The 27,806-nt window shown below is 44.0% G+C and overlaps 1 protein-coding gene across 3 annotated transcripts in view; it reads right to left on the bottom strand.

Annotated features, from left to right (window-relative positions):
• Positions 1-3,724: 3,724 nt before the first annotated feature.
• The window catches only part of Fer1l6 (fer-1-like 6 (C. elegans)), a 155,040-nt gene continuing 130,958 nt past the window's right edge, over positions 3,725-27,806 (bottom strand). For all 3 annotated transcript variants that reach the window (NM_001370912.1, XM_006521609.3, XM_006521610.4), the window contains 7 exons: positions 26,848-26,990; positions 25,323-25,411; positions 24,852-24,950; positions 21,655-21,896; positions 20,018-20,181; positions 7,959-8,059; positions 3,725-6,104 (listed from right to left, as the gene is read on the bottom strand). In NM_001370912.1, the coding sequence (NP_001357841.1) occupies positions 5,918-6,104; positions 7,959-8,059; positions 20,018-20,181; positions 21,655-21,896; positions 24,852-24,950; positions 25,323-25,411; positions 26,848-26,990 (1,025 nt within the window). In that variant the 3' untranslated portion in view covers positions 3,725-5,917. The remainder of the gene's footprint in view (positions 6,105-7,958; positions 8,060-20,017; positions 20,182-21,654; positions 21,897-24,851; positions 24,951-25,322; positions 25,412-26,847; positions 26,991-27,806) is intronic.

Raw genomic sequence — 27,806 nt, 5'->3', positions numbered from 1 at the left:
CGACTCCTGCTGCTCTTGATCTCACAGGCCCCACTGCTGTGCTGGGAGGGGGTTTGCAGAACCTGAAGTGGCCAATGCTGGAGCCGAGCCAAGAGACAGAGAGGTGGGAGGAAGGGCAGAGTCCCAGCTGTTCAACTCCAGAGAATTCGAATCAGGCAGGGAGGTGAAGATGGCTCCCTTCCTTTTGTTTGCTTGGTTTTGTTGTTGTTGTTTTGTTTTTGAGCTAATCATCACTTGAGTCTGAACCCAGAGGGAAAAACACCTTGTTCCAGAGAGAAAAATATGGCAGCAGCAAGCGCCACTGTCCTGCTGATTTTTTTTTTTTTTTTTTTTTTTTTTGCAACTGGACACAAGCAAGAATCATTTGGGAAAATGTTACCACCAGACTGGTCTGTGGGCAACCCTGTGGGACATTTTTTTTCTTTTTTAAGCCTGATGTAGGAGGGCCCAGACCACTGTGGTTGGTGCCACCCCAGGAAGGTGTTCTTGAGTATTTAAGAAAGCAAGCTGAACCTTGTGAGTTTCTCTGTCAGAACATGGGTCTAGCCTTCTTTCCTCGGTCCCAATGTCCAAGAAGACTCCACACCTAAAGCCATCCTCCAAAGTCATACTTGTGACACTCGCGGTTTCCCTCCAACGCCTTGCTTCATGCCAGCACCTAGTGGACCCGTGCAGCCTCTCCACCTCTTCACGGTAATTCTTACCCAATAGGAATTGGCTCCCGGCTGTTAGAGGAAGAGACTAGGGCTCAGAGAGCTGAAGGGACCAGTAGAAATAGAGGAGTTAGGGCTCAAATCTCCAAGCCTTCTTTGCCATGGGCTCTGGGAAGAATGGATCAGCCCTTCTGGAATCAGGCTTATTATCCAACCCTACAGTCCTGGCCCAGCATAGCTTCTTACGTGCAGGTTGCTGCCCTGGGTCACACCGGAGTCAATAAGATAACACTGGATTGTGGGTTCTCCCTTAGAGCATTTGAGCCTTAGAGATAAAAGATACACTTAGCAGCTATTTATTGCCCACCTCTGCTCTGCTGCTGCCAGTGATGGCAGGTTCCTAGGGGAAGGACCTCAGGAGCTCCAATCTGTTTTCCATATGGGCTGTTAAGCTAATCTGTAAAGCTTCTTGTTTACTGCTCTTCCAATACAGACTAAAGTCCTTGAAGACGTGGCTCCAGCTTAATGCTGCAGCCCCGCCTTAGACTGTCTGCCCCTCATGGTATTCTCGGTCTCCTTCAGACTCCTCCATGGCCTCTGCCACTCCTTCCACAGGACCTCTGCATGTGCTGTCTTCTATTGGGAGTCTTTTATTCTTTTCTCTCACATCCTCCCTTGGCCATTGCTTCTCTGAGTGTCTACCTGGTATCTGAGCCTGTGAGGCTCTCTGTCTCTGTTCCCAATACTTTGCCGTTGCTTAGTACTGGGGGTGTGTGACTGATTGGTCTATGTCTTCCTTCCATGCTTCGTGTGCTTGCCCAGGGACTTGTGTGTTTTAGTGTTCCCAATGCTCTCCATGCAGCTAGCATGAGGTCTAGATTTAATAATTATCTGCTGCTACTAAAAGAATAAAGTCAAATGGCCCCCATTGTGAGGTGGATCTTATTATGTCTATGTCTATTTGTGTGTCCTGTATTATTGTAGTTGTTAGGGTCAGAGTCTGGGCTCTGGCAGCTCTCACCAGCTAGGGTTGGCCACCCATTCTCAATAATCAATTAAGGAGACAAATAATGGAGAAAGGAGAGAATGGGGCATCATGCAACATGACCATATTAGGAAGAGGAACAAATAAAACTGTCGAGTAACCACTCAAGTCCATCTTCACTGGCTAAAGTTTAAAGACAGAGCAAGAGGCATACATGACTAAGCTGTCCCAAGCTAGTGTGGCCTAGCCTTCTACCACTGCCCAGCATCTGTCCTGCAAGGTGGTCTGACAAGCTGTGATGTTTCTTGCTGATAAGCAAGATCTTACTCTGACTTGGCACCAGGCTTCAGTTTTCTCCTTGCCCCAGGTGGAGATTCCTGGAGAAGTTCCAGCTCGTTGGGGATCATTGTTTGAATAGTCTGAGAGCACAGGTGTCTCTCTCTAAAATATCTTTTCTCTGGGCTGGGGAATTGGATCCCCATCACCAATGTAAATGCAAGGTACAATGGTGTATATCTTTAGTTTTGGGGGGAAACAGAGACAGGTAGATTTCCAGAGCTTATTCACTGACTAGCCATCCTAACTGAATTGGTGAACTTTTGGGTTCAGAAAGAGACCTGTGTCCCAAAAGACAAAGATGGGAATTGATAAAGTAAGACCTCTTATATATGTGTGCATGCATACATACTCATGTGCACACATTCAATTACATGCATATTGCGTCCCACTCGACCGGCAAGAAAGACGCAACAAACTGGAATCTTCCGTGGCAAAAGCTTTATTGCTTACTTCTTCAGGAAGACCCCGAACCGGGAAAATGGCACCGCTTTTATAGCCCACAGCGTGACGTTTCAGCACCTGATATGGCGTGACAGCTCCTGATTCGTTGCTTGCCCATCACCCCACTATTACACTCCGAGAATGGGAGTGACTAGGAGTGAGTTCACTCTCGAACCTGCGTACAAGGCTTGTTTACTAGTTAGGCACAGCGGAGGCCAGCACCATCTTATAATGGCGATTGCTCGCGGCACGGCTCTCCACAGCGATTACTGGCAGCACCCACAAGATTGCTCGCGGCATGGCTCTCCACACATGCACCTGCATGTACATGGCCACACACACAATTACATGCACCTGCACATATATGACCACATACACAAACATGTACACACACATACACTCACTGTGTATACCAATTTTAAAAGGTAAACAAAATGGTTTCTCTTTGGCCAGGGTGTTTACAGCAGAAGAGAAGAGCAGACTATCAAATGATTTCAGGGTGTGATGTCACATTAGGTATCCAGTCCTGTAGCGAGTTTGTGTTTTTCCCTGGGACTAAGTTTTCCAGCACTGTTTGGGGGTGAGGGAATTTACATGTTATTTAATGAGATAAAATGCATTCTGAAATGGATTTAAGCTAGAAGAAAGAGAGAAAGGTGGGGGCTCATGACAACTTGGGAAATGGGTATTCTTTTTTTAAAAAAACCTGTGACTCTCTTTAGTACTGGGGCTGCATAATTAGGCAGAACATTATTTTGTTTAATTTTTCTTTGTAGGACAGGCCATATGTGATATCCTATGTATAGAACACCAGACATGGCTGATGCCAAAATTATCCTTGCTTACCAACTCCATCTCACACATTTCTAAACTCTTCCTCAGGCTTCTGCCGCCAGGCTTTTTGGCATCTGGACATCTTTGGATACCGAGGGGAAGTTGCTGGACTCTATTTGACTTAGAAGGATGTCCAGATAATTTTCTTGCTTGCTTCTATTAGGTGTTTCAACAATTTGTATTGTTCTGTCAAGAGTTTACCTTTCAGAATTCACTAGAAAACACCTGCCCATACATTTACATTTATTTAAAAATAGCACGCCTCTTTCCAACAACACCAGAAATGTATGCACTTGTGAAGCGCGTTCGCTGTTCAGTGCCTTTCTTGGAAGAACCATTATTTGAAGATAGAACAGTAATTTGGGGGCAACTTCTAGGATTCAAATCCTGTGGTAGTCTGGCCACACGTATTAGCCCTGCTGCATCTCCAATTGTCCAGCTTATAGGGAGACAATAAATATTTTTAAGTGAACAGAGGTAAGTTTATGTTTATTAACTTTTTACATTAAAATACAACATGTTTATTAAGGAGGTTTTAGGAAAAATAGAAAAATAAGAAGGCAAAGGAAAAATTATACTGCTTGGATAATCATTGTTCATGTGGGTACATTTCTCTAGACATTCTTCCTTCATTGTATATATATTTGTATCTACAGTATGCTGTACATAGTTTTCTAGTACATACACATATACCTATAGTGAATTTAGTACACGTGCCTGGTGATATTAAGCACTCTGACCTACTCATTAAGGATGGGGTATGCACATTACCACACCGTGAGAATGGTACCACAATGCACATTACCACATCGTGAGAATGGTACCACCTACACAGCTGTTCGCATTAGGAAACACTACCCAGGTAGCTTCTATTTCTCAGCACTTCAGGAAAACATGATGGTATAATTGCCAGAGCCGGAGCATTCAGAGACAGCACTGACTGAACAGTGCTTAAGTCTAAAATCAATCTTTTGAGACCGAGGGTCTGTAAATCAATGGTGAAGTGCTTGCCCCGCATGTACCAGGCTCTGGGTCTGGGTTTGAATATCAGTGCTACAAGTTTGTGTTTCTGTTTTGTGATGGACCAGGAACATTCTAGAATGATTTTCTATGGAGATGTAAGCACTTTTGCCTCTAGAAAAGCTATGCGATAGTATTAAAATCCATCTAAGAAGCCAAGCATGGTAGAATAGGACCATAATCCTAATATTTAGGAAACAGTGGCAGAGAGGATCAGGAATCACAGTTATTCTTGACTGTAAGAAGTTTAAGATCCATGCAGACTATAACAGATCCCAACTTTAAAAAATCAGGAAAAATAAAAGTCAGAGTCTTGATGCTTTTAGTATCAGGAAAGGAACCCAACTCAGTTTCCCCAGTACCACTAAATGGCCCTTTATGACAGAAGAAGAAAGGTTTGTGGGGACAAACATCCCGGTTCTTTGATTTCCTTACTGTGTCTGTGAAAGGAGGCCCCCAGTTCAATCTCCACCCCAGATAGGACAGAATCTAGGGACTGTGCTGTGGAGCCCAGAAGTTTCCTTTCGAGGCACTGGTGCCATCTGTCAGGTGAATACGCTATCGCTTCTCAGACTGGTTTTTCCACTCTGTACTTGAGACTCACACTAGAACCTGGCTCACCTGCTGGGCGGGTAAGGGATGGGCAGAGGCAGCGCTGGGCATTCATATCACAGTCATGTGACCAGTGGGGACAATGACACTTGGTGGGAGGCTGTGGATCTAGCAGATGAGAATTCCCACTGGGTGGCAGGGAGCTTGCTCTGACTTCCCACACACACGTAATTATAGTTCATATGTCTTATGACAAATTGCAACCTCCATTTGGAAACTTCCACAGAGCAAATTAGAGTGAACTTCTCATAGCTCACTACTGCTAGGACACATGTGTGGTTGACTTTGAAGGTAACCTGGCTGTATTTTTGTCTCTATAGGGCCGTGGTTCTCAACTTTCCTAATGCTGCCACCCTTTAATACTGTTCATCATGTTGTGGGGACCCTCAACCATAAAATTATTTCTGTTGCTGCTTCATAACTGTAATTTTGCTACTGCCATGGAATTAGAACCACTGCTATAGGGGAATTTCAACAATGAACTATTTTACATGATTTAAACACATATTTTGCTAAGCCAGTTTGACAGCCTGAAAGTGGCTATGTCCTAAAACCCTGAAGACTAAATCAAGCAATTTGGGGGACATGTTAAATAGCTAGTAATTTACTAAATGCTTTGAGTCCATTTACTAAGACATTTGGTTTGAAATGCAGTGCTTCTAATAAAATCTCAGACCCAGAGTTTAATCTTTTAAAAATAGAATCTATTACATGAAGAAAAGGCTCGCTGAGGTCAATTTGAGGTCACTGTTCATTAGCCTGGAGTGAAAGACTCATTCAGATTACTTGTGGGCAAAAATCAGACTTGGGATTTAGGGGTTTAAAAGATGGTAGCAGGCATTGGGGCAGCGAAAGACTGCCAGAGTCCAGTCTTTCCTGGAGAAGACCTGATTTGTCATCCCAAGACACAGGAAGGCTATTGGGTCCTAGGAGTCTATCCCTTTAGATTCAGCACAGTACCTCTCGCAGCACATGATCTTAGAGGGCCCTGTATAGAACAGAGGGGAGCAATCATGAAAAAAAGATCTGTGTCCTACGAGCCACCCACGACGATCCTCCGGCTGATGGCGCCTGGCAGGGTGTAGATGAAGAGGACCAGGAAGACGATGAGGATGATCAGGATGAAGGCGATGATGATGTACTTCTTGTAGTTCTTCCAGATGAGGTGGTACAGGCACTTGAAGGGGCTCACAAACCACGAGAAGGAGGTGTCTGGGCGGCTAGGGAAGGAATCAGGGAAGGGGGTCACGGTCAATATCCAGGAGTCAAACTGCCAGGAATCACTTCTGTCTTCCTGGGGACCCATAGGAGGGGTCTGAGAGTAGCGGGGAGCAGGGGAATATTCCCCTGAGAGCAACAGAAGTGGGACCTCTCACTAAGTAGTCTGTAATGACTCTTGCATGGTGTTAAAAGGTGCTCTGATTAGAACCAGAGCCCGTTAGAACCCACCCTGAAGCCCACACCCCCCATCCCTCCATCTGTCCTGTGACCAGATCAAGCCCACCTTCTGCATGTCTTGATGGTCCATGAGGAGCACTTGCCCTAAATTCCTGCCTCACCTTGACTGACCCTCTTTCTGAGCACAGCATAGTTGGCTTCTCTTCCTCTAACTACTTTATGAGTCTCTGTGCTATGTGTCCTAAATAAGTGAAAAGCTGCTGGCAGTCAGAGTCTAGGCTTCACGTTTCTTTTGTGCCCTCCAAAATATACATATTTTTTAAATTTTTATTTATTTTTTAATTGAAAGGATTTTTCGTGCAATATATTGTGATCACAGTTTCCCCTCCCCCAACTCCTCCCAGATCCTCTTCACCTCCCCCCCACCCAACTCCATGTCCTTTCTTCCTCTCTATTTAGAAAACAAACAGAAAAAACAAACAGAAACAAAACAAACAAACAAACAAACAACCAAAAAAGTCAACCCAAACCTGGAATCAAAACCAACCAACAAACAAAGAAGTAAGGCACAGAAAGACACAAAACATCCGTAAAAACACAAAATTAGAATCTGTAATATACAAGACAAAAAAAAAATGCCTGAGTATAGCAATATGAAACAAAAAGTCCACAAAATGAGCTCTTTTTGTGTTGCCCAACTACTGCTGGGCACGGGCCTGCCCTCAAGTGTGGTTTATCTACCCAGTGAGACTCCAGTGGAGAAAACTACTTTTTCTTTTGCAAACAGATGTCAATTGTAGAGAGTTTCTTGGTCAGTCTTGGGAGCCTGTGTCCACTTTTCTCTCTCAGCCCTGGACGCTGTGTGGACCCTGTGTGGACCTTGTGTGTGTGTCTCTGTGAGCAAAGTGTTTTAGACAGATGTTTTAATAAACAACTTTGAGTTAGCAAGGAAGCGCTGTTATGTTCCTGACACTATGAGAGGCACCAGATGGGTGTAGAACAACATCAGGCACCCGGGGTCTGAGGCGATAGGACAAATGTGCATGATTCCGAAAGGCATTTTATATGCATATTTCATGAACATTCAGTTCTTAATGGCTATGTAACCAAGAATCAGGTACAATAAAGTTCCATCATTTTTAAAAATAATTCTGATTCTGGCTATTTTTAAAGAGTAATGACGCATGAAAAAGAAAATGTTCTGATCATATCGAAAAAACAAAACAAAGCAAAACAGAAAATGACAAAATTAAGTTGATTATCTGATTGTGGGTGGTGACCAAGTTGATAATGGGCACTAAGCCCATGGAATATTATGCCCTCCTCAAAAATATTAACTAGAACTATGACATTGAAGGAAAACTTTTCAAAAAAAGGTGTGAAAATGTTGTCAATCATCTATCAATCAATCAATCAATCAATCAATCAGTCAATCTATCTATCTATCTATCTATCTATCTATCTATCTATCTATCTATCTATCTATCTCCAGAGCATGTTACAGAAGGACTTGCTCCATCTGCGGTCTGTGATCTTTGGGGCACTTTTCAGTTATAGAAACCGTACACTACACAGGTTGGACGGCACTATCGCCTGACCCCCGACTCCTGAGTTCTGTGTGCAGGAACAGGAAAGCCTGGGCCCCATGTTTCCAACTGCAGGCCAGCCATACTCACTTGGGCTTGGCCAAGGGCTCGGGCTCCTTCCGGGCTTTCCCAACAGGGTTTTTCTCGGCTTCTTCTGCTGTGACCAGGTGGAATTCAGCTTCAACCTTGCCCTGCATAAGACAGAAACCGCAGTTTCTGGGGCAAACCCAGCATTCTCAAAGTGCTATCGTATTACAAGGAAGTATTTTGACTAGTCTGTTGGTTTATTTTGAGAACTGTTTTCTGGTCTTGGGAGAAACCATCTCGTGAGGAATCATAAGATCCCCAGGGTGAGTCTGGAGAGAGAACTCAGCGGGAAGAGTGCTTGTTACAAAAGGAGGGAGACTCAAGTTCAGACCCTTATGACCCACATAAAAGACAGAGGTGTCAGTGTATGTCTGTAACCCCAGAAGTCAGGAGGCAGAGTCAAGCAGATGTCAGGGGCCCACTGGTGAGCCCATCGAGCTGAAATGGTGAGTTTCAGGCTGAGTGAAGAAACCTTGCCTCAGTAACAACAACAACAACAACCATAATAATGTGGAGAAGGGTGAGTGAAGATATCACAACATCACCTTGTTCTCTACACACGTATGCCAGGCGCACACACACCAGTGTACACTTGTGCACACACTGGCATTAAACATACACACATCACCTCACAGAGGCCCATAACGATGCTACTGATGAGTTTTGTGTATGGAAAGGGTTGCACATGTACAGACACACACAGATATATAGACACAGACAACCCACATGGGCCATTGCCATCATTGATATAGGAATAAATAAGACTAATGATAGAAACGGAATACTCATTAGAGAGGGAGCTAATGACTCACGGGGTAGCCCTCTTTCTATCAGCTACTTTCTTTCCATCAGTCCTTGGGAAGGAATTAGTGGATGCGACCCTGAGTTTTCAGAATAGCTTCCCAGCTCCCCATCAGTGTGTGTGTGTGTGTGTATGTGTGTGTGTGTGTGTATGTGTGTGTGTGTGTGTGTGTATGTGTATGTGTTCATTAATGATATCAGAACTAGCCTTTCTTTTTAGAACTACCTCCCTCCCACTCCTCTATGACAAACATAGACTTAGAAGTGATGAGTGTCAGGTGATTCAAGCATTATGCCAAAATTATTGGAAATTATGTAAATCCTGGACTGGCAAACTACAGTGCAAAAATCAAGTCATTCTTCCTTGTTCAATTATTCATTCACCGCACGACAGATCCTCTCTAAGCTACTGCCAGTCCAGGCTCTGGGGACTCTAATCCGCTGGAATAGATTTTCTCTCCTCCTGCCTCCTTGGATTTCATATCCTGAGATCCAAGGTGATGTGACAGGGAGGGGACAGTAGAGATCGCAAGAGATAAAAGCATCATAGATGCATTTTTACAAATGCAATCAATGTCGTAGTGGCTCTCTGTGGGTCACGTGATTACAGATTACATGAGTGTCTGGTTTATTTCTTATTCCACTCAATCATGTCCCATGGTTTACAAATGTCTCTTGAATACATGAATATGTGTGTAGTCTCTCATTCCCAGTAATAAATTATGGCAGTCAACATGCTCAGAGAATATTTAAAAACTGGAAAATAAGTAACATATAGCTTCTTTAGTTTAAAGTCATGCTTCCACACAATTATCATAATATAATAACAATATTAATACTGAAATTCAAATTGCAGTTGTACTACTCATCTCTGGCTCTATTTCTATTATCTCTTGGTCTATCTAAAAAAAAACAGGTAAAATAGCTATTTTTTTGTAGATAGAAATCTGAAGCTAAAGGTCAAATCATGTTTCCAAGGAAATACAGATATAATAAGCTGTCCAACTAGAATATGAATCCTGGTCTATAAGACACAAAGTCTCCTGGCATTTCCATACTAACAAACTGCCTATTCATTAATTTGTTTAATCCTGGATTAGGTTTAAGCATCATTCTCAGTTGATTCCATGACATCTTCATAACCACCTCCTAAAGGCGCTTGTCTCCCTGGTTCCTCATCTGTCAGTTGTTCTAGAGTGATCTGGCCATAACATCTTGGATGTGCTAAAAGTAGATTTAAAGCTCCAGGGAGCTCCTTAAGACTTAATGATTGGAAGGAATCTAAGAAACCAGCTTAGATTCCATGGCCAATGGAGCAGTCTTTCTTCCAGGGCCCTTTCAGGGGTGGCTTAGCCTCTGCTGAGTAGTTTTTTGTATACTCAGAACTTCATCTAGTTGCTCCAATCTGATGGTCAGTTTGAGAGATGCTAACACATTGCCAAGTTCTGTAGTTCTTGAAACAGAGTACGTATCAACAGGGAACACTCAGGTTGAGAGTAAAAGGACCATAGCAGTTTCTTTGTATTCTACTGCATGATGATGGTGATGATGTGATTATGATAATGATGATAGCTCACCTACAGATCTCTGCAGCCTGAATTGTGTGTCATACACTTATGGTCCATTTAAAGTACCCAGGAAATCAGATAGCATTTCCGTGTCCGAGTTGCAGCCCAAGAAACCAAGAGATCCTTGCTGATCTCTGTTACAAAATTATGCTGTGAAGTTCTTGTATCAAGTCCCATTATTTTGCCACTTCTGGTGTTCAGGTGACCCCTTGCTGAGGAGGACAGAACACTTGGGCTAACTTTGACATGGCTGCCTGAATGAGCAGAGATGTAAGGTCAACTTATACCTAAGTTATGAATTCAAATCTCAAGGCTGTCATTCATTCTCTGGTTCAAAAGCCTGGTTCAACCCAAAGCCTCATTAAATGTCCTACGATTCAGATATTTTATTTACATATATTTGCTTATCTACTTATTGAGAGACAGAAAGTATGTGTGGCATGTGCACATGCATGTGTGTGTGTGTGTGTGTGTGTGTATGTACGTGTGTGTATGTACATGTGTGTCAGGCAGAGGACAACTTGCAGGTGTCAGTTCTCTTCTCTAACCCATAGGGAAACTGTACCCACTTCCTCAGGCTTGGCAGCAAGCACGTTTACCCACCAAGTCACCTTTAATAACAATGAATAACTGTGATCTTTCTGAAAGGTTTTAAAGGGATTTACAATCGTTGCTATAACTCTGGCATTAATATTTGCATTTGACCCCAATTTATGGCCTGCATAGCTTGAGGATTGCATAGAATAGCAAAGCTCAGTATGGACAATAGTTGAATGACTGTAATCTACTGATCTGCGTTGAAACAGTGAGACTTTGAGTGAGTGGCCTGTCCGGTTTAAGACTCACTTTCCTAAAGATGCTCATAATATAAACACCCCAATCCCAGCATAAGACATGCATAGATAAGTCTCACGGGTCCAGAGTATAACAGGAAGATTATACAAAGAAGGCTGAGCACATAAATTCTGACCTTGGCATAGAAGTCGTTAGTTATTATTATGAAGAGCCTTGCTTACTCTGGCCTCAGGAAGGCAACGGGGGAAGGTGTGACTGTCACATTCTGATAAACTCCGCTCCTCACAGCCTATCTCTGCACCCAGAGGGCTTCACTTCCCACTCCATCATCAATATTCAGCCTCACACCAAACAGAGGTCTTAAGCTAATAATATCCTGCAAATGTAATTTAAAACCAGGGCTAGAACAACAAAAACACGGGCAGTTTGAGAGACTACCCATTAACCTCATGACATCTGGGGATGGGGGTGGGGTGGAGGAAAGACAAGGAAAGGTCCCTGAAGAGACTGTGTGGGTGCTGTAACACAGTTACTGCTTGTGAGCTTCAGATTTCAGCACACTGGGAGTGGCTATCAGGTACACAGAGAAGGGATCACATTCAGAATGGACATAGTTTTGGGTTTTTTTTTTTAACCAGTAATGATTGCTTATTAAAATGCAACCTCACTGGTATTAAAAGAGTGATTTGCAAATGTTCATGGTAGACTGTGCATTGATAAAATACTTTAAGGAAAAATATGGATCGAGAGTTACAGTTTGGATCTGAAATGTCCCTACAGGCTCGTGTTTTGAATACCTGTTCCCTAACTGGTTGTGTTATTTTTTGAGGACGGTGTCACCCTCAAAAGGTGATATCTGGATGGTTGAAAGTCGGTCCCTAGAGAAGGTGATCGAGCCCCATCAGCCTCAGTCTCTGTTTTCTGGTCCGCCATGAGAGGAATGCCCTTTGCCACACACTTCTGCCACCACTTCCCTGCTGTGGTGGACTGAAGCCACAAGAACCTATGAGCCAAAATTAATCTTTCTCCTTAAGTTGTTTCTGTCACAGCTATATGACAGTGGTGGCATGTGTGTGTGTGTGTGTGTGTGTGTGTGTGTGTGTATTGAATATACCCATGTTCTCAATCTAGGAATTTCATTTCTGAGTACCTGAATTAAAGAATAATTCAGACCCCAGAAAAGGCCTTTGTACTGAACACAAACATTTTTGAACCAACTGTCAAGGCACCTCAGACTCTTCTTGGATTTTGTCTATAGGTCTGAAGTCAGGTACTTTTGTTAGAAGATGATATCTAGAAAATAGAATCCCAGCACTAGAAGTCTTATTTGTTAATAGGAGATTTTGATGTTAGAGTCTTTCAGAGGGTACAGTTAGATGATGCATTTTCCCAAAAATTTCATTAGTCTGTAGTGACACAGTCAAAAATAAATCAAGGAGGAAAAGTTTCATCCTGATTCCTAAAATAACTCTTGATTCTAATCATTGGTAATTAGTAGATATGATTTTATTTATTCCATTGTTTTTGGGGTGGGAAAGTAGAGTGATCATAAATTTGCTTTATGAAGGGAAACTCTTAGATATATGCTAACTAATAAATGGAGATTGGAAGAGGGGGACGAGGGAGGGGGAGTGGGAGAGGGGAGAGGGGAGGAGGGAGGGGGAGGGGGGAGGGAGAGGGAGAGGGAGAGGGAGAGGGAGAGGGAGAGGAGAGGGAGAGGGAGAGGGAGAGGGAGAGGGAGAAAGAGAGGGAGAGGGAGAGGGAGAGGGAGAGGGAGAGGGAGAGGGAGAGGGAGAGGGAGAGGGAGAGGGAGAGGGAGAGGGAGAGCATGGAGTGACAAGATCCTTGGTGGTTATAAAAACCAGTAGGTGAGAGGTGTTGGCATCAGAGAGTACTTATGTTGCCAGTGTTACCCGACAGTGACCTGCTCTTGCAGAGGAGAAAAATGTAGCTTTGCATGAACAGATCTTACTTATGCCAATTTAACAAACCCCTAAACTCAGTATCATCTATAGCAGGGCCATTGGTTCTCTGTGAAGTAAACAGTACCCTGTATCAAATATACTGACTTTCCAATAAACTGCAATGTAATAACTTGCATCCAACTCTACTCAGAGAAAATGCACTAAGCAGAGATGAAGAAAAGCAACCTTAGGAAAAGCAATCTGTTAATTCAGGCCTAGTCTCACCAAAGAGATACACTCTGGGTGTGTCTGTGAGAGAGTGTTTCCACTAAAGCCTAACTAGGAGAGAAGCATTGAATCTGAGAGGCTCCACACCATGGAGTCCTGCACTGCATAAGGAATGCGAGAGGTTAGCGAGTAGACTCCTCTCTCTTTCTGCTCCATGACTGTGAATGTAGTGTGACCAGCTCCTGCTGCCATGCCTTCTGTGCCCTGACAGGATGCGTCCCTTAATCCCCGAGTCAAAATAAAATTTTCGTTCTTTTAAGTCGCTATTGCCTGGTAAATGCTGTCACAGCAAAGGGGATGTGACATCCAGGAAACATGGAAAGAACCTGTGCCTCAGCCATAGCTTTCTTGAGATGATATGCATGTGAGGGTGGGGCTCTCCCCAGCCTTGACACTTTTCACATTTCCTGTGGGCAACCTCAAAAACAGCCTTTATGCACAAACGCTATCCTCCGGTCTTAAAGAGTCAGAATCCACTACATGTGTCACGATCCATGAGCTAAGCAGCCTCCTCAGCCACGCTGGGAACACAGAGATACCAAGAACTCACCCTCCTCATCACTGAGCCTGTAGCTCTTAACCACAGAGGATGGAGAGAGCTTCTCCCAAGACCTTAAGTACAGCTGCCTCCTTTTTAATTTAGGGCATGACGGCCCTAGGACCTAACCTTGGATCGATGTTAATTTGTGGGATTTGCCTGTAGAAGAAACTCTCTGACTTCCATATCTTACGCGAGTAATTTATTTGAAGATGGCATTTAAGATAACTTTTAAGTTGGTGAAGAAGTATATAGTGCAGGGTGCAGTGTGTGCACCTGCCCTTCAGCTCTGCCAAGGGCACACACCCTGAGTGATACCCGCAGCCAGCTTCCAGTGACTCCAAGGACGGCAACACAGCACACCAGGAGCTGTGTGAATCCAAGTGTCTAAATTATACAGCTTGGACTTCTGATGAGCAGCTTTAAAAATAAGTCTGGCAGGTGCTGGAGACTGGAAACAAATCCTCTCTCCCCTGCCAGTGACTGGGGCTCAAAAACACTGAACATTCCAACACTTTGTGGATGGTGTATACTCTTGAGAAGACATCCCTTTGGGGAGCCCCCACTCTGTAGCCCAGGCTAATTGGAGCTTACAATGTAGCCCATGTTAGTTCCTGATTGGGAGCAGTCCTCCTGCCTCAGCTTCCCAAGTGCTGGGAGAACAGGCTGAGCCTTCATTTCCAACACTATGAATAATTTCAAAGCATAAGAGGACCCGTGTAGAGTTAGAATTTGAGCCTGTGCCTTGAAAACACCTCGGGGGTGGGGGTGGGGGTGGGGGTGGGGTGAGGCACATAGTTCAGCCTTTGCACCTTAAAGACTTGGAAGCTGAGACTCAAGAGACAGAAGGTGACCCAACAGTGGCCCAGGTTTTCCTTTCCATGTTGGATGATCTACTTTCCTGTCCCACTAGGAGAAAAGGGCTGGAGGCTTGGTTTCCTGGGAATGGATGTTGGTTTGTTACAGAGCAGAGAGGACAAGGGGAAGCTGGGGCCAAGTTACTTCTACAGCCACAGTGGGACTTTCAGGATCTGACAGGGACACGGTGTGAGTGAAGAATAAAGTCAGCTCACATTCTCCCTTTAAGATGCATGAGGGGAAATACAGGTTTAAAAAGACTTAATTCTTTCTCTTGATAACATAGGAAGAAGACTAGGCACAGTACCCAATATGACTGAAGGGTCATGAGTTCAAAACCAGCCTGGTCTACATAGACCCATAGACCTTGTCTACAACAAACAAAGCATCGTGTAAACAGGATTCTCCTCTCTTTCTTTCTCTTAGAGCATTTCCTTTAGAAGAGCTATAATCGTAAGTGCTTTCTCTTCTCTTTGAGATGTATATAAACACCTTTGAAAACTAAGTCGGCTTCATCCTTTACAATGTGCAGGCCTGTCTTTGTCAAAGGTGTAGGAACTGCTTTTCCACAAAGCAAACATCAAGAAAGTTTACATCCTAGCCTGGGGCTATATCACAATGTGCAAGTCCAACTCCCTGGGAGGCCGAGGCAGGAGGACAGGAAGGCCAGTGTGGACAAGGTGGGGCGACTAGAGACCTTGTGTATGTATAAATAAATGAGAGAAAGAGGGAATCTAAATAAATCTACTGCTACTTCTGAGGGGGAGGGGCCTAACTCTGGCATGAACCTCATTCCAAGTCACAGAATGTCTCTTGTCATAAAGATTTAACAAGTATCCCCCTAGCCCCAACCTTGCCCACCCTTCACAACAAATGGATTCTCTTAACTCAGTTAATCACTACAATCACTTGAACTAGTTATCTTTTACCTGGAAACTAGTTATGGAGTGGGTTGTGACTGCTTGTCTTGGTAATGACGGGGTGGGGGTGGGGGTTGTTTCTGTCTTTGAGACCTCTCACTTGTGGTGTATGTCACATCCTTGGTTAACTATTACTTAGCAACCGTGTTGACTAGTTTTATGTTAACTTGACATACAACCTAGAAGCATTTTGGAAGAGGGAATATGAATAGAAAATACCCCTACCAGATTGGCCCATGGGCAAGCCTATGTTTTATTTTTTTGGTTATTGATGTGGGAGGGCCTACATCTCTGTGGGTGGTGCCACTCTCTGGGCTGGTGGTTCTGGTGCAATAAGAAAGCAGGGTGAGCAAACCAGTAAGCAGCAGCCCACCATGACTTCTGCTCTAGTTCCTGCCTTCAGGCTCTTGCACTGAGTTCCTGCCATTGCTTCCCTCAGTGAGGGATTTAAGGTGAAATAAATCTTTTCCACCCAAAACTGCTTTTGGTCGTATTTTGTTTTTTTGTTTTGTTAGTTTTCTGTTTTTGTTTTTCACAGCAATAGAAACCCTAAGACAGTAACCAATCTCTATTTTCTTTGTGGACAGGTTTTTCTGGTTCAAGGATAGATTTTGTTTTGCAGATATCATCTTAGCCCTCAATGGAGAAGATGGCTAATAAGCTCAAGACCAGGCTGGGTTGAACCAGGCTGAATGTGCCTTCATTTCCATGGGCTTCTCCCAGAAAGAGAAGTACTGTACAGGGGCTAAGACCAAGGAACTTAGGCAGGCACAGCTTGGGTTTAAATCATGTCTTTTCTTGATCAGCCATGTTAGAGCTATATAATGACCACTCTGTGAAAAAAAATATAAAATGTGTATATTGTATATATGGTCATATGTATGTATGTATGTATGTATGTATGTATGTATGTATAATGGAGCTTTAGAAATCGAATGAATTCATAACCACTAAGTCTTTAGTGCTATGGGAAACACTGGAGCCCACACAGTGACACTAAACAGAAACTAATGATTCAGAGCGCCATCACTTGTCAGTCCCGTCACTTGGGCACAACAGAGACTCGAAGCCTGGCAGAATGTGAAAAAGTCAACTGGCCAAAGAGAAGCTTGGGTTCTTCATGGGTAAAGCATGCCGGCGTGGGAAAAGAAGCAGCAGGCTAGCCGTGCGGTTACTTGGAGAGATGGTACCCTTGACCACACATGACGGTTTGAGGCTGCTTTTTGCAGAGGCCGTGGTTTGATTTTCAAAGACTGGGGCTGTGGAGGTCAGAGACAAAAGTGGAGACTCCACAGTCACATGGGATCCTCCACTGTCAGTTCGCATATCCAGCCCTTTACAACCTGTGCCTGGCACAGTCGGTTGTGACTGTCAGCATGTGTCCTTGCCACACGTCTGTGGCAGATCACACTCTACTGTGGCAGCTGGAGGCTGCTTTTCTAGTTTGTCTTCCCAAGAGACAGGAAGGCCCTTGGGACGAAGGCTGCTTCCTCCTCAGCAGTTAGAGATGCCTCTAGAAAAGCCCTGTCCTGCTGACAATCTCTATCACTGCCACAATAACATGAATGTCTGATAGATCCCCTAGATGACCTACACTCAGAAGAAGAAACTTCACAGTCAACAGAAACAAGCAACATTTAATTAATAGCTCCTAAACTTAATAAACAGCATTGATGACAGATTGCCAAAGTCCATTATCATGGTCAGTTCATCAGAAGTAGTATTTAAAAATGCTTTAAAGCATGATGAGAAAGGCTCTATTTCTTCTTCCTGACCCCCTCTGTCTTTTTGACCCATTAGGAGTGGACATCATTGCTTATAGACTCAGATATTTAGCTCTTCCAGGTGGCAGAAGGAGGCAGAAGTGTGGGATGGTGAGACTAATTACCATGCCACAGCACACGAATTCTGACATTCACTGAATACTCACTGTGTTCCAGACACAGATCCGGGGCCCTTTCGATGTCACGACAGCCTCAGGAGGTACTCACGTTCACTTCCTCTGGTTCTGTAGGTAAGGGCCCTGAGACTGGGGCATGAAGCTGCCTGCGATTGCATAGTGGGTTAGTAATGGAGCCAGGCTCTGCACAAGAGTTGGCTTTGAACCCACTCTTTTAACTCCCTTATAGCCAATTAGCAGCCATTCTCTTCCCGTCAGTCTCTGTCAACCACCAAGCGATTTTCCTGGATTGCTTATTTGCACGTTTTGTGTAGGTAGAATCGGCGATCACATGGTCTCTGTTCCTGGCTTCTTTCCCTTGGCATAATGTTTTCAAGGTCTGTATGTGCTCAGTACTCTACTTCTTTCCATGGCTGGAGAATAATCTCTACTTGTACACGTGTGTCTTTATCCATTTATTCACTCATCAGCTGATGGATGCCAGGGTGTTTCCACTTTTAGGCCATTATGATGAACACTGTTGTGATCTTTCACAATTCCATTTCTCAGAGTTTGCTGGGACCCTCTATACTGCTGAATCCAATAGACACGCCTACATAATGTATCAGGCACAGGCTCCATGGGTCAGACACTGCTGCCATCCTTCAGAGCATGGCATAAGAATGACCTTACCTTGGATCTTGCTGTTGGAAGTGTAGGCTCCTGGGCTTCCCCATGTACTGAATAAGGATCTTCTATGCAGCATATTTCTCAGGAATTCTTTTTTTTTAAATCTATTTATTTATTATTGTAAGTACACTGTAGCTGTCTTCAGACACACCAGAAGAGGGAGTGTCTCAGATCTCACTACGGATGTTTGTGAGCCACCAGGTGGTTACTGGGATTTGAACTCAGGACCTTTGGAACAGCAGTCAGTGCTCTTAACTGCTGAGCCATCTCTCCAGCCCTTCCTAGGGAATTCTTATGTACATTTTACATTAAACTTAATTGATGGGACTCAGTGACACTCAATGGTTTAGATTAAGTTCCATGTGCAAGGTTCTGACTTGAAAGCAACAATTTTCTTGCCTCAGGATTGGGCTGGCTTGAATGACAAATGTTCCCCACAGGCTCTGGTGTTTGAGAACTTTGGACCAGCTGGTGATACTGTTTAGGGAGATGGTAGAGCCTTGACGGAGGAAGTATGTCAGTGGGGGTGAGCGTTGAGTGTATATAGCTCTGCTGCACTTGTAGTTCGCTCTCTGTTTCACATTTGTGGTTGAAGATGTGATCTCTTGGCTTCCTGCTCCAGTTGCCATGACTACCACTTGCTGCTGAGCTTACCCCATGGTGGACTCCTGTCCCTCTGGAACTGTAAGCCAGAAGACACCCTTTCCTCCACAGGTTGCTTTCGGTCATGGCTTTTTAACACAGCAGCAGAACAGTAACTGATACCAAGAAGATCCCACTGGCCCTTTAAGAGTTCCCTCTCTTGGTTTCTGTGTTAGCCTGTTTCCTTTCATCTTCTCCATCTTTGCCTGCTCCTTCTTAGCCACTCTGTCTAGGATTGATTCTTTCCAGCCATTGTCTTACCTCCTGTGTCCCAGTCCAGAACCAGCATAGAATTAGAGTGCAGTTAGCCCTCAGTAAGTCCTTCGGGGACCTGAAGACCTTGGATGGCTGGTACCTCAGGTTTCTCACCAATATTATCAGGTCATAGGAAACTAAACTAAGAATGGAAGAAAGAAGAAAACTTTCCAGAAAATACAAGAAGAGCAAATACCAGGGCATCAGACCAGCAGCTTCCAGGGGTTTTCTTGCCTCACATCCACTGAATCCAGAGCAGAGAAAGTCTAGCAGGAGAGAGTCCTGCTGTCTGCCACAGCACCTTGGTACAACCTGCTTGGCCATTATACAATCCCTCCATCCCTACAGAAGTGCAATGGGGTGGAGAGTTCAAAGAATGTTTAAAAGAAACATCCTGCCCAGTATCTTTGAAAGATCAGGCACTCCAGCCCTGCATGGCCCAGGATAAATCACTACAGCACGAACTTGCAATGCAGAAGAAAGAGAAAATGTCTCTACCAGCTATCACCCTCTTCAGGAAGTTGCGAAAGGATGGACTGACTTTAAAATTGGGTCCTGTGCTCGGAGGTTTAAGGAAGGAGGGTATTATACTCACACTGTGCATTAGCCACGATTTTATGCATAATCTCAAGAAAAGTTTAAAAAATTAATGCCAGGGGCATGAGTTCAGATGAAATGAGGGAAAATTGCCCCAACTGAGATAGCTTATAAATCAAGTAGGCTTAAATATGAAAGGATTATTAATGCATTCATAAAGCTCAAGGACGTCTAGCTTTGAGGGCTCTGAAAAGTCACCTCAAAGCACTTAAGTTGAAGTTTACAAAATGACTCACTAAGAGAGAGAGAGAGAGAGAGAGAGAGAGAGAGAGAGAGCTCACAATGTCCCCAATGGTCCCCGGCTCACCACCTACAGCTGTCACTTACCGTGAGCTCTTTGCTCTTTGCAAAAGGCCACCAGCCACGCACCCGCTTTTGCTGGAATATGGAGATCTTGTTCTCCTGGACTGCATTTTCAAACTTGGACAGATCGCAGGCTTTCGCGGACTTGGCTGCCCGAGGGAAGCTGTTAAGGTTCATTTCCAGGGAGCCTGTGAGGAGAGGCCCCTAACAGTTATGGAGGGCTTTCCAGTCTCCATGGATCAGCACAGACTCATAGATGCACTTGCCAGTCACCCACTCAGTGTTACACTGCGTGTGAGATGTGTCTGCTATATGAGCAGCTACAAATGGGATGAAGACATGTGTTGTCATAAAGAATTAATAACATGATGGCAGGTGGAAGGCGGGGCCGAGTGCTATGTGAAGCTTGGGATACTATCACTACTGGGCACCTTCCCAACTCTCTGTGTGGTTCCCTGTGTCTGCATGATGAGGCCTCGGGTTTGTTGTCCTTCAGTACCAATCTCCCCATGGGAGGCCCCCATTCACCACCTTGCACCCAGGGTCAAAGTCTTCCCCCTTCTCATCTATTCTTAGAACAGAAGTGAGCGTTCTGGTTAATGGCAATGTCACTTCAGGTTAAGAAACTGTCATAAAGGAGTGGTGTAGCTCACATCAACAACTTTCCTACTATAAAGTAACATTTGTTAAAGGTAAAATTCTAGTGCATGTACATCAGATATATATATATATATATATATATATATATATACATATATACATATATATATACACACACACATATATATATGCGCACTAGAGTTATATATGTATACATATAATTCTATATGTAGAGTGGTGTATATATATGTACATGTGTGTGTGTATATATATATATATATATATATATATATATATATATTCTTATCAAACTGGCCACGCCTTTGTGTAGTAGCACGTACCCCTAGTCTGCCTGCCCCTCTTTACTTTAAGATATACAGTTATATAAGATATTAATATATTCATGCTTTTAATTTATGTGTATATTTATATAAATTTGCATACAATATAAATACATATCTTAAAGAAATGATATTTTCATCCCACATTCTTTTGCACTTAGTGCATGCTCCCCAACTTTCCAAACCGCTGACTGTTCAGTATTTTCATGGTGGCAGGGTTGCTGTTTACTGAGTGCTCTCTCTGTGAGGAGCTGTGGTTGGTTCCTTTTCCTAACTATCTACTTTATTATTTTACCTTACACATTTGTATGTGGGCCTGAATACATGTATATGTACCACAGTCATGCAGGTGCCTGGGCAGGGCATCAGATCCCCTGGAACTGGGGTCTCATATGGTTGTGAGCCTCCTGATGTGGATGCTGGGAACCAAACCCAGGGTCCTCTGCAAGAGCAACCCATGCCCTTAACTGCTGGGTAGCCTCTTCAGCCCCTCTGGTTGGCATAACGCATTAGTAATGAACTCAAAGTTTAATTGTTTATTTTAGAACAAAGATCCACTTATCAGGGGCCTGCTGTATGCACAGGCTGTAACTTATTTTGTCAGCTCCCCAGTAATAGCTCTAAAATTATTGTCCTCATAACAGAATCACATTCAGCTCTCCCAAAGCTAGGGTGATATCCTTAACATGAATGCATGCTGGAGAAGGCCACCAGGCTTACCCAGGAAGTCATCTGAGGACAGTCTTTCAAAATCCCAGACCTGCAGCACCAGCACGGCCGGGGTCTTACATTCCATCTTCTCCAGGGAGAAGATGTTCTCCCGCTTGCTGATGACCATCTGCTTTTCAGCGGGCAGGTACTGGAATGGAAACAGGAAGCGCCAGTTGAAGTTGCCTTCTCCAGTCAGGGAGTTGTAGTGCACATCTGTCTCCTGCCTGTCGTCCTCCAGGCCCTTGATCCACCTGCACAAAGATTAAGGAGATCCAAACACTCAGAGTCAAGAGTGACTCAACCAGCTTCATTCAGTGTGTCTGAGCCACAGCGGCAGGTTAGATGTAGCTTGGGTTCAGATGGAAATTTCCATCTTAATATGAAAGAGAGAAGGTGGGATCCAAAAGAAGACTCATCCGAAGGCAGTTTATAGATGAGAAGCTCTATGCAATTAAGATAGGAAATAGGAAATGAACATGAAGTCTGAGCTCCTGTCGTCTGGGAGTCCTCTTTGTAAGGGGCAGGGGTGTCATCGCCACACTAGAGTGTTAGAACAAGATTACAATGAAACCTCTGAAATTGGGTGTTTGACCTGCTGTTGGGTCTGAGAATGGCTTCTCCTCTCTGATTTTGGGTCCTGACAGGGTAGCAGATTTGGGTCATTTGGGGTACAGGGGTAGCAAGGGTGTAGGTGGGCTGGCCACAGCCACTGAGCTTCTAAGTCCTGGCTCTACCTACTCATGCTATAACTGCAGGTCACTTGTCTAACCTCTTTGTGTCTAACGTAGATCTGTAAAAATTGAAACTGGTTTTGGCTCCTGGTTCATAGGACTGTTCTGAGGAATGACATGGCATCTCTGTTAAAGACCTTGGGGACTCCAGATGATCTATGACATCCTTCCTTCTCAGTATTTTCCATTGTTTTTCCTCTATGCTAATGTAAGCTACAAGCAATAGTTTCCCCTAGTACTTCATCTGTGGTTAGTTGGTTTAAAAACAAAGACTTTTTATTCAAACTAATTGAGAATTCAATCAATTTACTTTCTTTTTTTAAGAAATATTTATTTTTATTAGTGTGTGTGTGTGTGTGTGTGTGTGTGTGTCTATGCACAAATGTGTGACAGTGCCCAGGGAGACCAGAGGTGTTGAATTCCCTGGAGCTGATGTTACAGGAACCTCTGAGCTGACAGATGTGGGCACTGGGCACTAAACTCGGGTCTCTGGAAGAGCAGTGTGTGCTCTTAACTGCTGAGCCATTTCTTTTGGCCCTAATCCACCTGTGTTCTGAAAGCATCCATTTCTCATTCCTAGGGAAGATGAAAGCCCTTCCCTCCAGAGAGGCAGGCCACATGTATTTAGTGGCACATTTTGCAGAACACAGTGGCAGACACACTTACTTAGTTAAGGAAAAGAGAACACACTCTGGGCTGTTAACAGCCGGATGGAAGAACCATGAACTTCCAGACCCTTGAGAATCGAGCAGCCAGGGGAGGAGGAAAACAGGAAGAACACGCTGCTGCCAAGGTTAAGAGAGACTGAGTGCAAAAGGAGAGGGCGGCTGTGCTGGGCGGTTCTTAGAGCACGAGAAGAGAAAGATTAATTAGCAGGATGAATCCAAGCTGAGCCATTGGGATTAGCAACAGCAGCAGACCTGTGTTTGTGCCGGCCCTGGGGATCGAGGCAGCCCCAGGAAAAGGGTGAGAGTCCTGAATGTGGGCATCTCTCTCTCTATACACACACACACACACACACACACACACACACACACACACACACACACATATATACACATCTTAATGGCCAGGGTATGAAAGTTTCTGAACTCTGCCAGAAGCGTTCCATAGGGTGAGCCATGATGGAATACCATTTTGCAGAACACCTTAATCTTTCCTAAACGTGACTGAAGAGCAGTTTCAGATTACTTTAATTCTGTTCTCCGAGTATTATTCTGCTACTTTATTACTCTTGTTTTGTAAAAATTCATTCCTCTATTCTCATTCTGGAGAAGAAAATGAGAACTGTGAACCACTGAGCATGCTTTGACTGCCAAGGCGCTTCTTGCTCAGGAAAGAGCAAGGGCTATCACCATAAGGTTGAGATGAATTTCTATCTGATTTTCTCTGTCCTCCCTGACTCCCTGCCTGGGGGCTGAGTGGAAGCAGGACTGAGATTTAAGAGGTATAGGGAAGCTTCAACTGCAGGGTCCAGGGCTGGAATCTCTTGTTAATCAGTAGCAAATGGGGAGGGCTAAGTTCCAGTCTTTGCCTTAGCTTTATAATCTGCTAAACACGTGCCCTTTCCCTCTATAACACACATCTTGCTCTGCTCGCTTCTCATGGGAGGGCAGATGCACTTTGAAGGACACTTGAATGTTTAGTTATCCTACATTCAACCGAAAGATAATTATATAAGATTTACACACTGATAGGGTTGCAGACCCCTTTAGCTCTTTAGGTACTTTCTCTAGCTCCTCCTCTGGGGGCCCTATGTTCCATCCTATAGATGACTGTGAGCATCCACTTCTGTATTTGCCAGGCACCGGCATAGCCTCACAAGAGAAGAGCTATGTCAGGGTCCTTTCAGCAAAGTCTTCCTGGCATATGCAATAGTGTCTGCGTTTGGTGGCTGATTATGGGATGGACCCCCGGGTAGGGCAGTCTCTAGATGGTCCATCCTTTCGTCACAGCTCCAAACTTTGTCTCTGTAACTCCTTCCATTGGTGTTTTGTTCCCTATTCTAGGGAGGAATGAAGTAAGTACCCCCGGAGCTTGTGTCTCTAGCTGCATATGTAGCAGAAGATGGCCTAGTCGGCCATCACTGGGAAGAGAGGCCCCTTGGTCTTAAACACTTTATTTGCCCCAGTACAGGGGAACACCAGGGCCAAGAAGTGGGAGTGGGTGGGTAGGGGAGCAGTGTGGGGGGAAGGTATAGAGGACTTTTGGGATAGCATTTGAAATGTAAATGAAGAAAATATCTAATAAATTTTTTTAAAAAAGATTTACACACCAAAAGTGTTTTCATAAAATAATTCTTAGCAAAAGACATGAACAAGACAAATATTTTACCCAGAAAGTGGCCTTATCTAACAAAGCAGGACACTTCCTTCCGTGGACTGTGAGTGGTGGCTTCCACGAAGCATAGATTGGCTAGAGGCTAAAGGAGGAAGGGATGGAGAAAGGAAGAATGGAACGTGCAGGGAACCTTACCCTTTGACATAAATATCGCTTGATTTTTGACCCGTGAAGATATTTTCATCTTCTAAAATAACATCTTCAGTGTTCCAGATGGTCACCCTCAGCTCGTATCTGGGGTGAAGGAACACAGTGTTAGGTGGACGACCTTAAAATGGGGTCAAAAGCATTGTACTTGGTCTGTAAGCCTGGGTCTGTCAGGGTCATTAGCATCAGCCCTCAAGGATGGTCTGTCAGAACTAAGTGGCCTGACAGGAGATCTCAGACTCGCTGGGGTATGAGTCGGTCAGAGTAGCTCCTCCTTCGATGGACCAGCATTTTCCATCCGAGGAACTTGAAATGCAGAAGCCACCAATTTAACCACCTCTGTCACCACACCTCATGTGCCACTGCCACTGGCCAGATGGCCATCTCCCACCTCAAATGCTGTAATCCTCTATTCTGCTACCATAGTCTCTTCCCCTCAGCACAGACAGACTTGCTTACCCTTTGGGTTTCCTTGGTGAAATGTCAACTGGAGGTCCAAGCTGAGGTGTGTCTTTGGGAAACATATCCACCCACATCTGTAGGCGGCCCTTGTTCACAAAAGAAAGTTTCCTTTAGCTTTGAGAGATGATGGCAGGGCATGATAATTGACCATCCATTATTTCAAAATAACCCCTTATTAGAATGGATGTTGGGTAAGATTTGGTGTCTTTATATACAGATAGCCTATTTGTTAGCAAAGGTAGAGTCTTCTCTCACTCTTCTTCTCTTCCTTTCCCATTCCTTTCTTTCTTCCTTCCCTTGAGCTAAACTCAAGTAGCCTAGACTGGCCTTGCACACATTATATATGTGTAACTGGCCTTGGACTCCTGATGCAGATGCTTCTACCTCCAAAAGTCTGGAATTACAGAAATGGACCACCACACCTTAGATAGCACATTTTACTAGGAGTTTACAGATGCACAAGTTAAGAGCTGGGGAAGGGCAAGACAACCTTTACTGGGCCTCTCCTGTGTCTCCTCTTCTATGCAATAGACGCGGCACTATGCAGTCAATAACACTCTGTCTCAAGAATTTTTACATCTTGGTCAAGCTTCAAAGTTTTTCAAATGCCAAAGTTCTTACAAAGGACTTTGTTAATTCAAATTGTAAAAATGGAGATACAAAAATCAACAGTGACTTCAGAGCCTAGTTTTTCAACTCTGACATTACTGACATTATTGCTAGGTAACTCTTTCTTTGGAGTAGAGGCTATCCTGTGCACTGTAGAATGTTTAGCAGCATCTACCCACTGGATACTAATAGCACCTCACCTACTTCTAAGAACCCAAACTATTTCCAGACAGCGCTATGTGTTCCCTGGGAAGAAGCTCAAAACCATCCTTGGATAAAATCACTACTGTAAGGCACACAGGATGAGCTTTTAGGGACAAGGGCACTTTTCCTGTGAACAAACACTCCACTTTAGGCCAGACCTACCCTGTCCATTACTGCAGCCACCTTGGCAGGCATGAAATGTTTTAAAGAGACAATTGTATCTCTTTCTTTAGCTATGAAACCAGCAACATAATGGTTCCCAAGAAAGTGAAATTTACTCGGGAATTTCATGTACGAGGAGAAAAAGGATGAGACCTGGTACCAGCAAGATAGGTAACACATCTTGCAGAAAGAGACTCCATATAGTCTGACAATTTGCCAGACCACCTTAAAGGAGAGACCGGAGCACAGGGAATAATGGACCAGTGATGGATGGGAACATCTCTTGAACAATACTGCATAGTTAAGTATGTAGACCTCTTGAACTCTATTAAACCTAAATGTCATGCCAGGGTCTTTAAAATAGATGTGGGGGTTCAGTGAACTCCTTTATCATCTTATCAATCTAGGCACAGTTAATAAATCTTTCTTGCTTTTCACTGTGACTTTATCTGTTTGATTTGCCCCTGAGGATGAGTCACCAACCCTACCTAACTCCTTAAGGCTGGCAAAGTCTAGGCTCTGCCTTTAACAACACTGGTAACACTACCTGCTCCATTCCTGGTTTATCCTTGTGGTAGAGTGGCCTTGTTTCTATGTGCTCAGGAACCAGCCTCCACCCAGCCTCAGGGATGTCCTCCCAAGAGTGTAACACCTTGAGGGCCAAGTGTTCATAAGACTCCACCATCTCCTCTGCAGGGAGTAAAGACAAGGGAAGAGGCCTGTTAGAAGCAAAGAGTTGGGGGCCTTGATGTTGTCTGTCTTAAGCACTTTCCTTAACCATGCATCCCAAAGACACTAGGACATAGTAGGAATAAAAGAAAATAAGAATCAGAAAGAACTGAAGGTGGTATCGTACGAACGAGAAAGACTGAATGTGGAGACAGAGACCTGAGATAAGTCAAATGATAAGAAGACAGAGACATCAATCATGTTCTGGAGTGGGGGTTTTACACACACACACACACACACACACACACACACACACACTCAACCAGATTCCTGGAGATTCCACAGCTGATGGATGACAGACACTAAGGAGGGTACGTTTGGTCACACCACGATGTGAGGACCTAGAAATCAGGGTGGCCTTCAGTAAAATGGTGGCATAAGGTGTGTTTGTAGATGTCTTCTCTTTGCCTGGGACCTCCCAACTATAAACACCTATACTTCAATCCACCAGAGGAGGCGATTCATGGCTTAAAAGATAAAAATAATAATAAAAAATACAGGTGGAAGGGATATCACAAAGCAAGACAAAATTATTGAAAAAGTAAAATCTTCTTGACAAAGCTTATAGTGATGGTAGATATAAGATGATATAAGATATAAGATAATCAAATCTGACTTTATAGGAAGGGACCACAGAAACAACCACCTGGTGGTAATAATTATATCAATAAGTGCTAATAGAGTTAGACCATCAATGAATAAACCTTTGTCATAAAGTTTAGTCACTCAGGAACTGATGTTATGAACATAATTTCATGTTTTTAGAGTGCAAAATTG

Source organism: Mus musculus, chromosome 15 (assembly GCF_000001635.26).
Source record: "Mus musculus strain C57BL/6J chromosome 15, GRCm38.p6 C57BL/6J".
NCBI classification, from domain to species: Eukaryota; Metazoa; Chordata; class Mammalia; order Rodentia; family Muridae; genus Mus; species Mus musculus.
The sequence above is the reverse complement of the archived record's forward strand: the minus strand, read 5'-3'. Positions and strand labels throughout refer to the sequence as shown.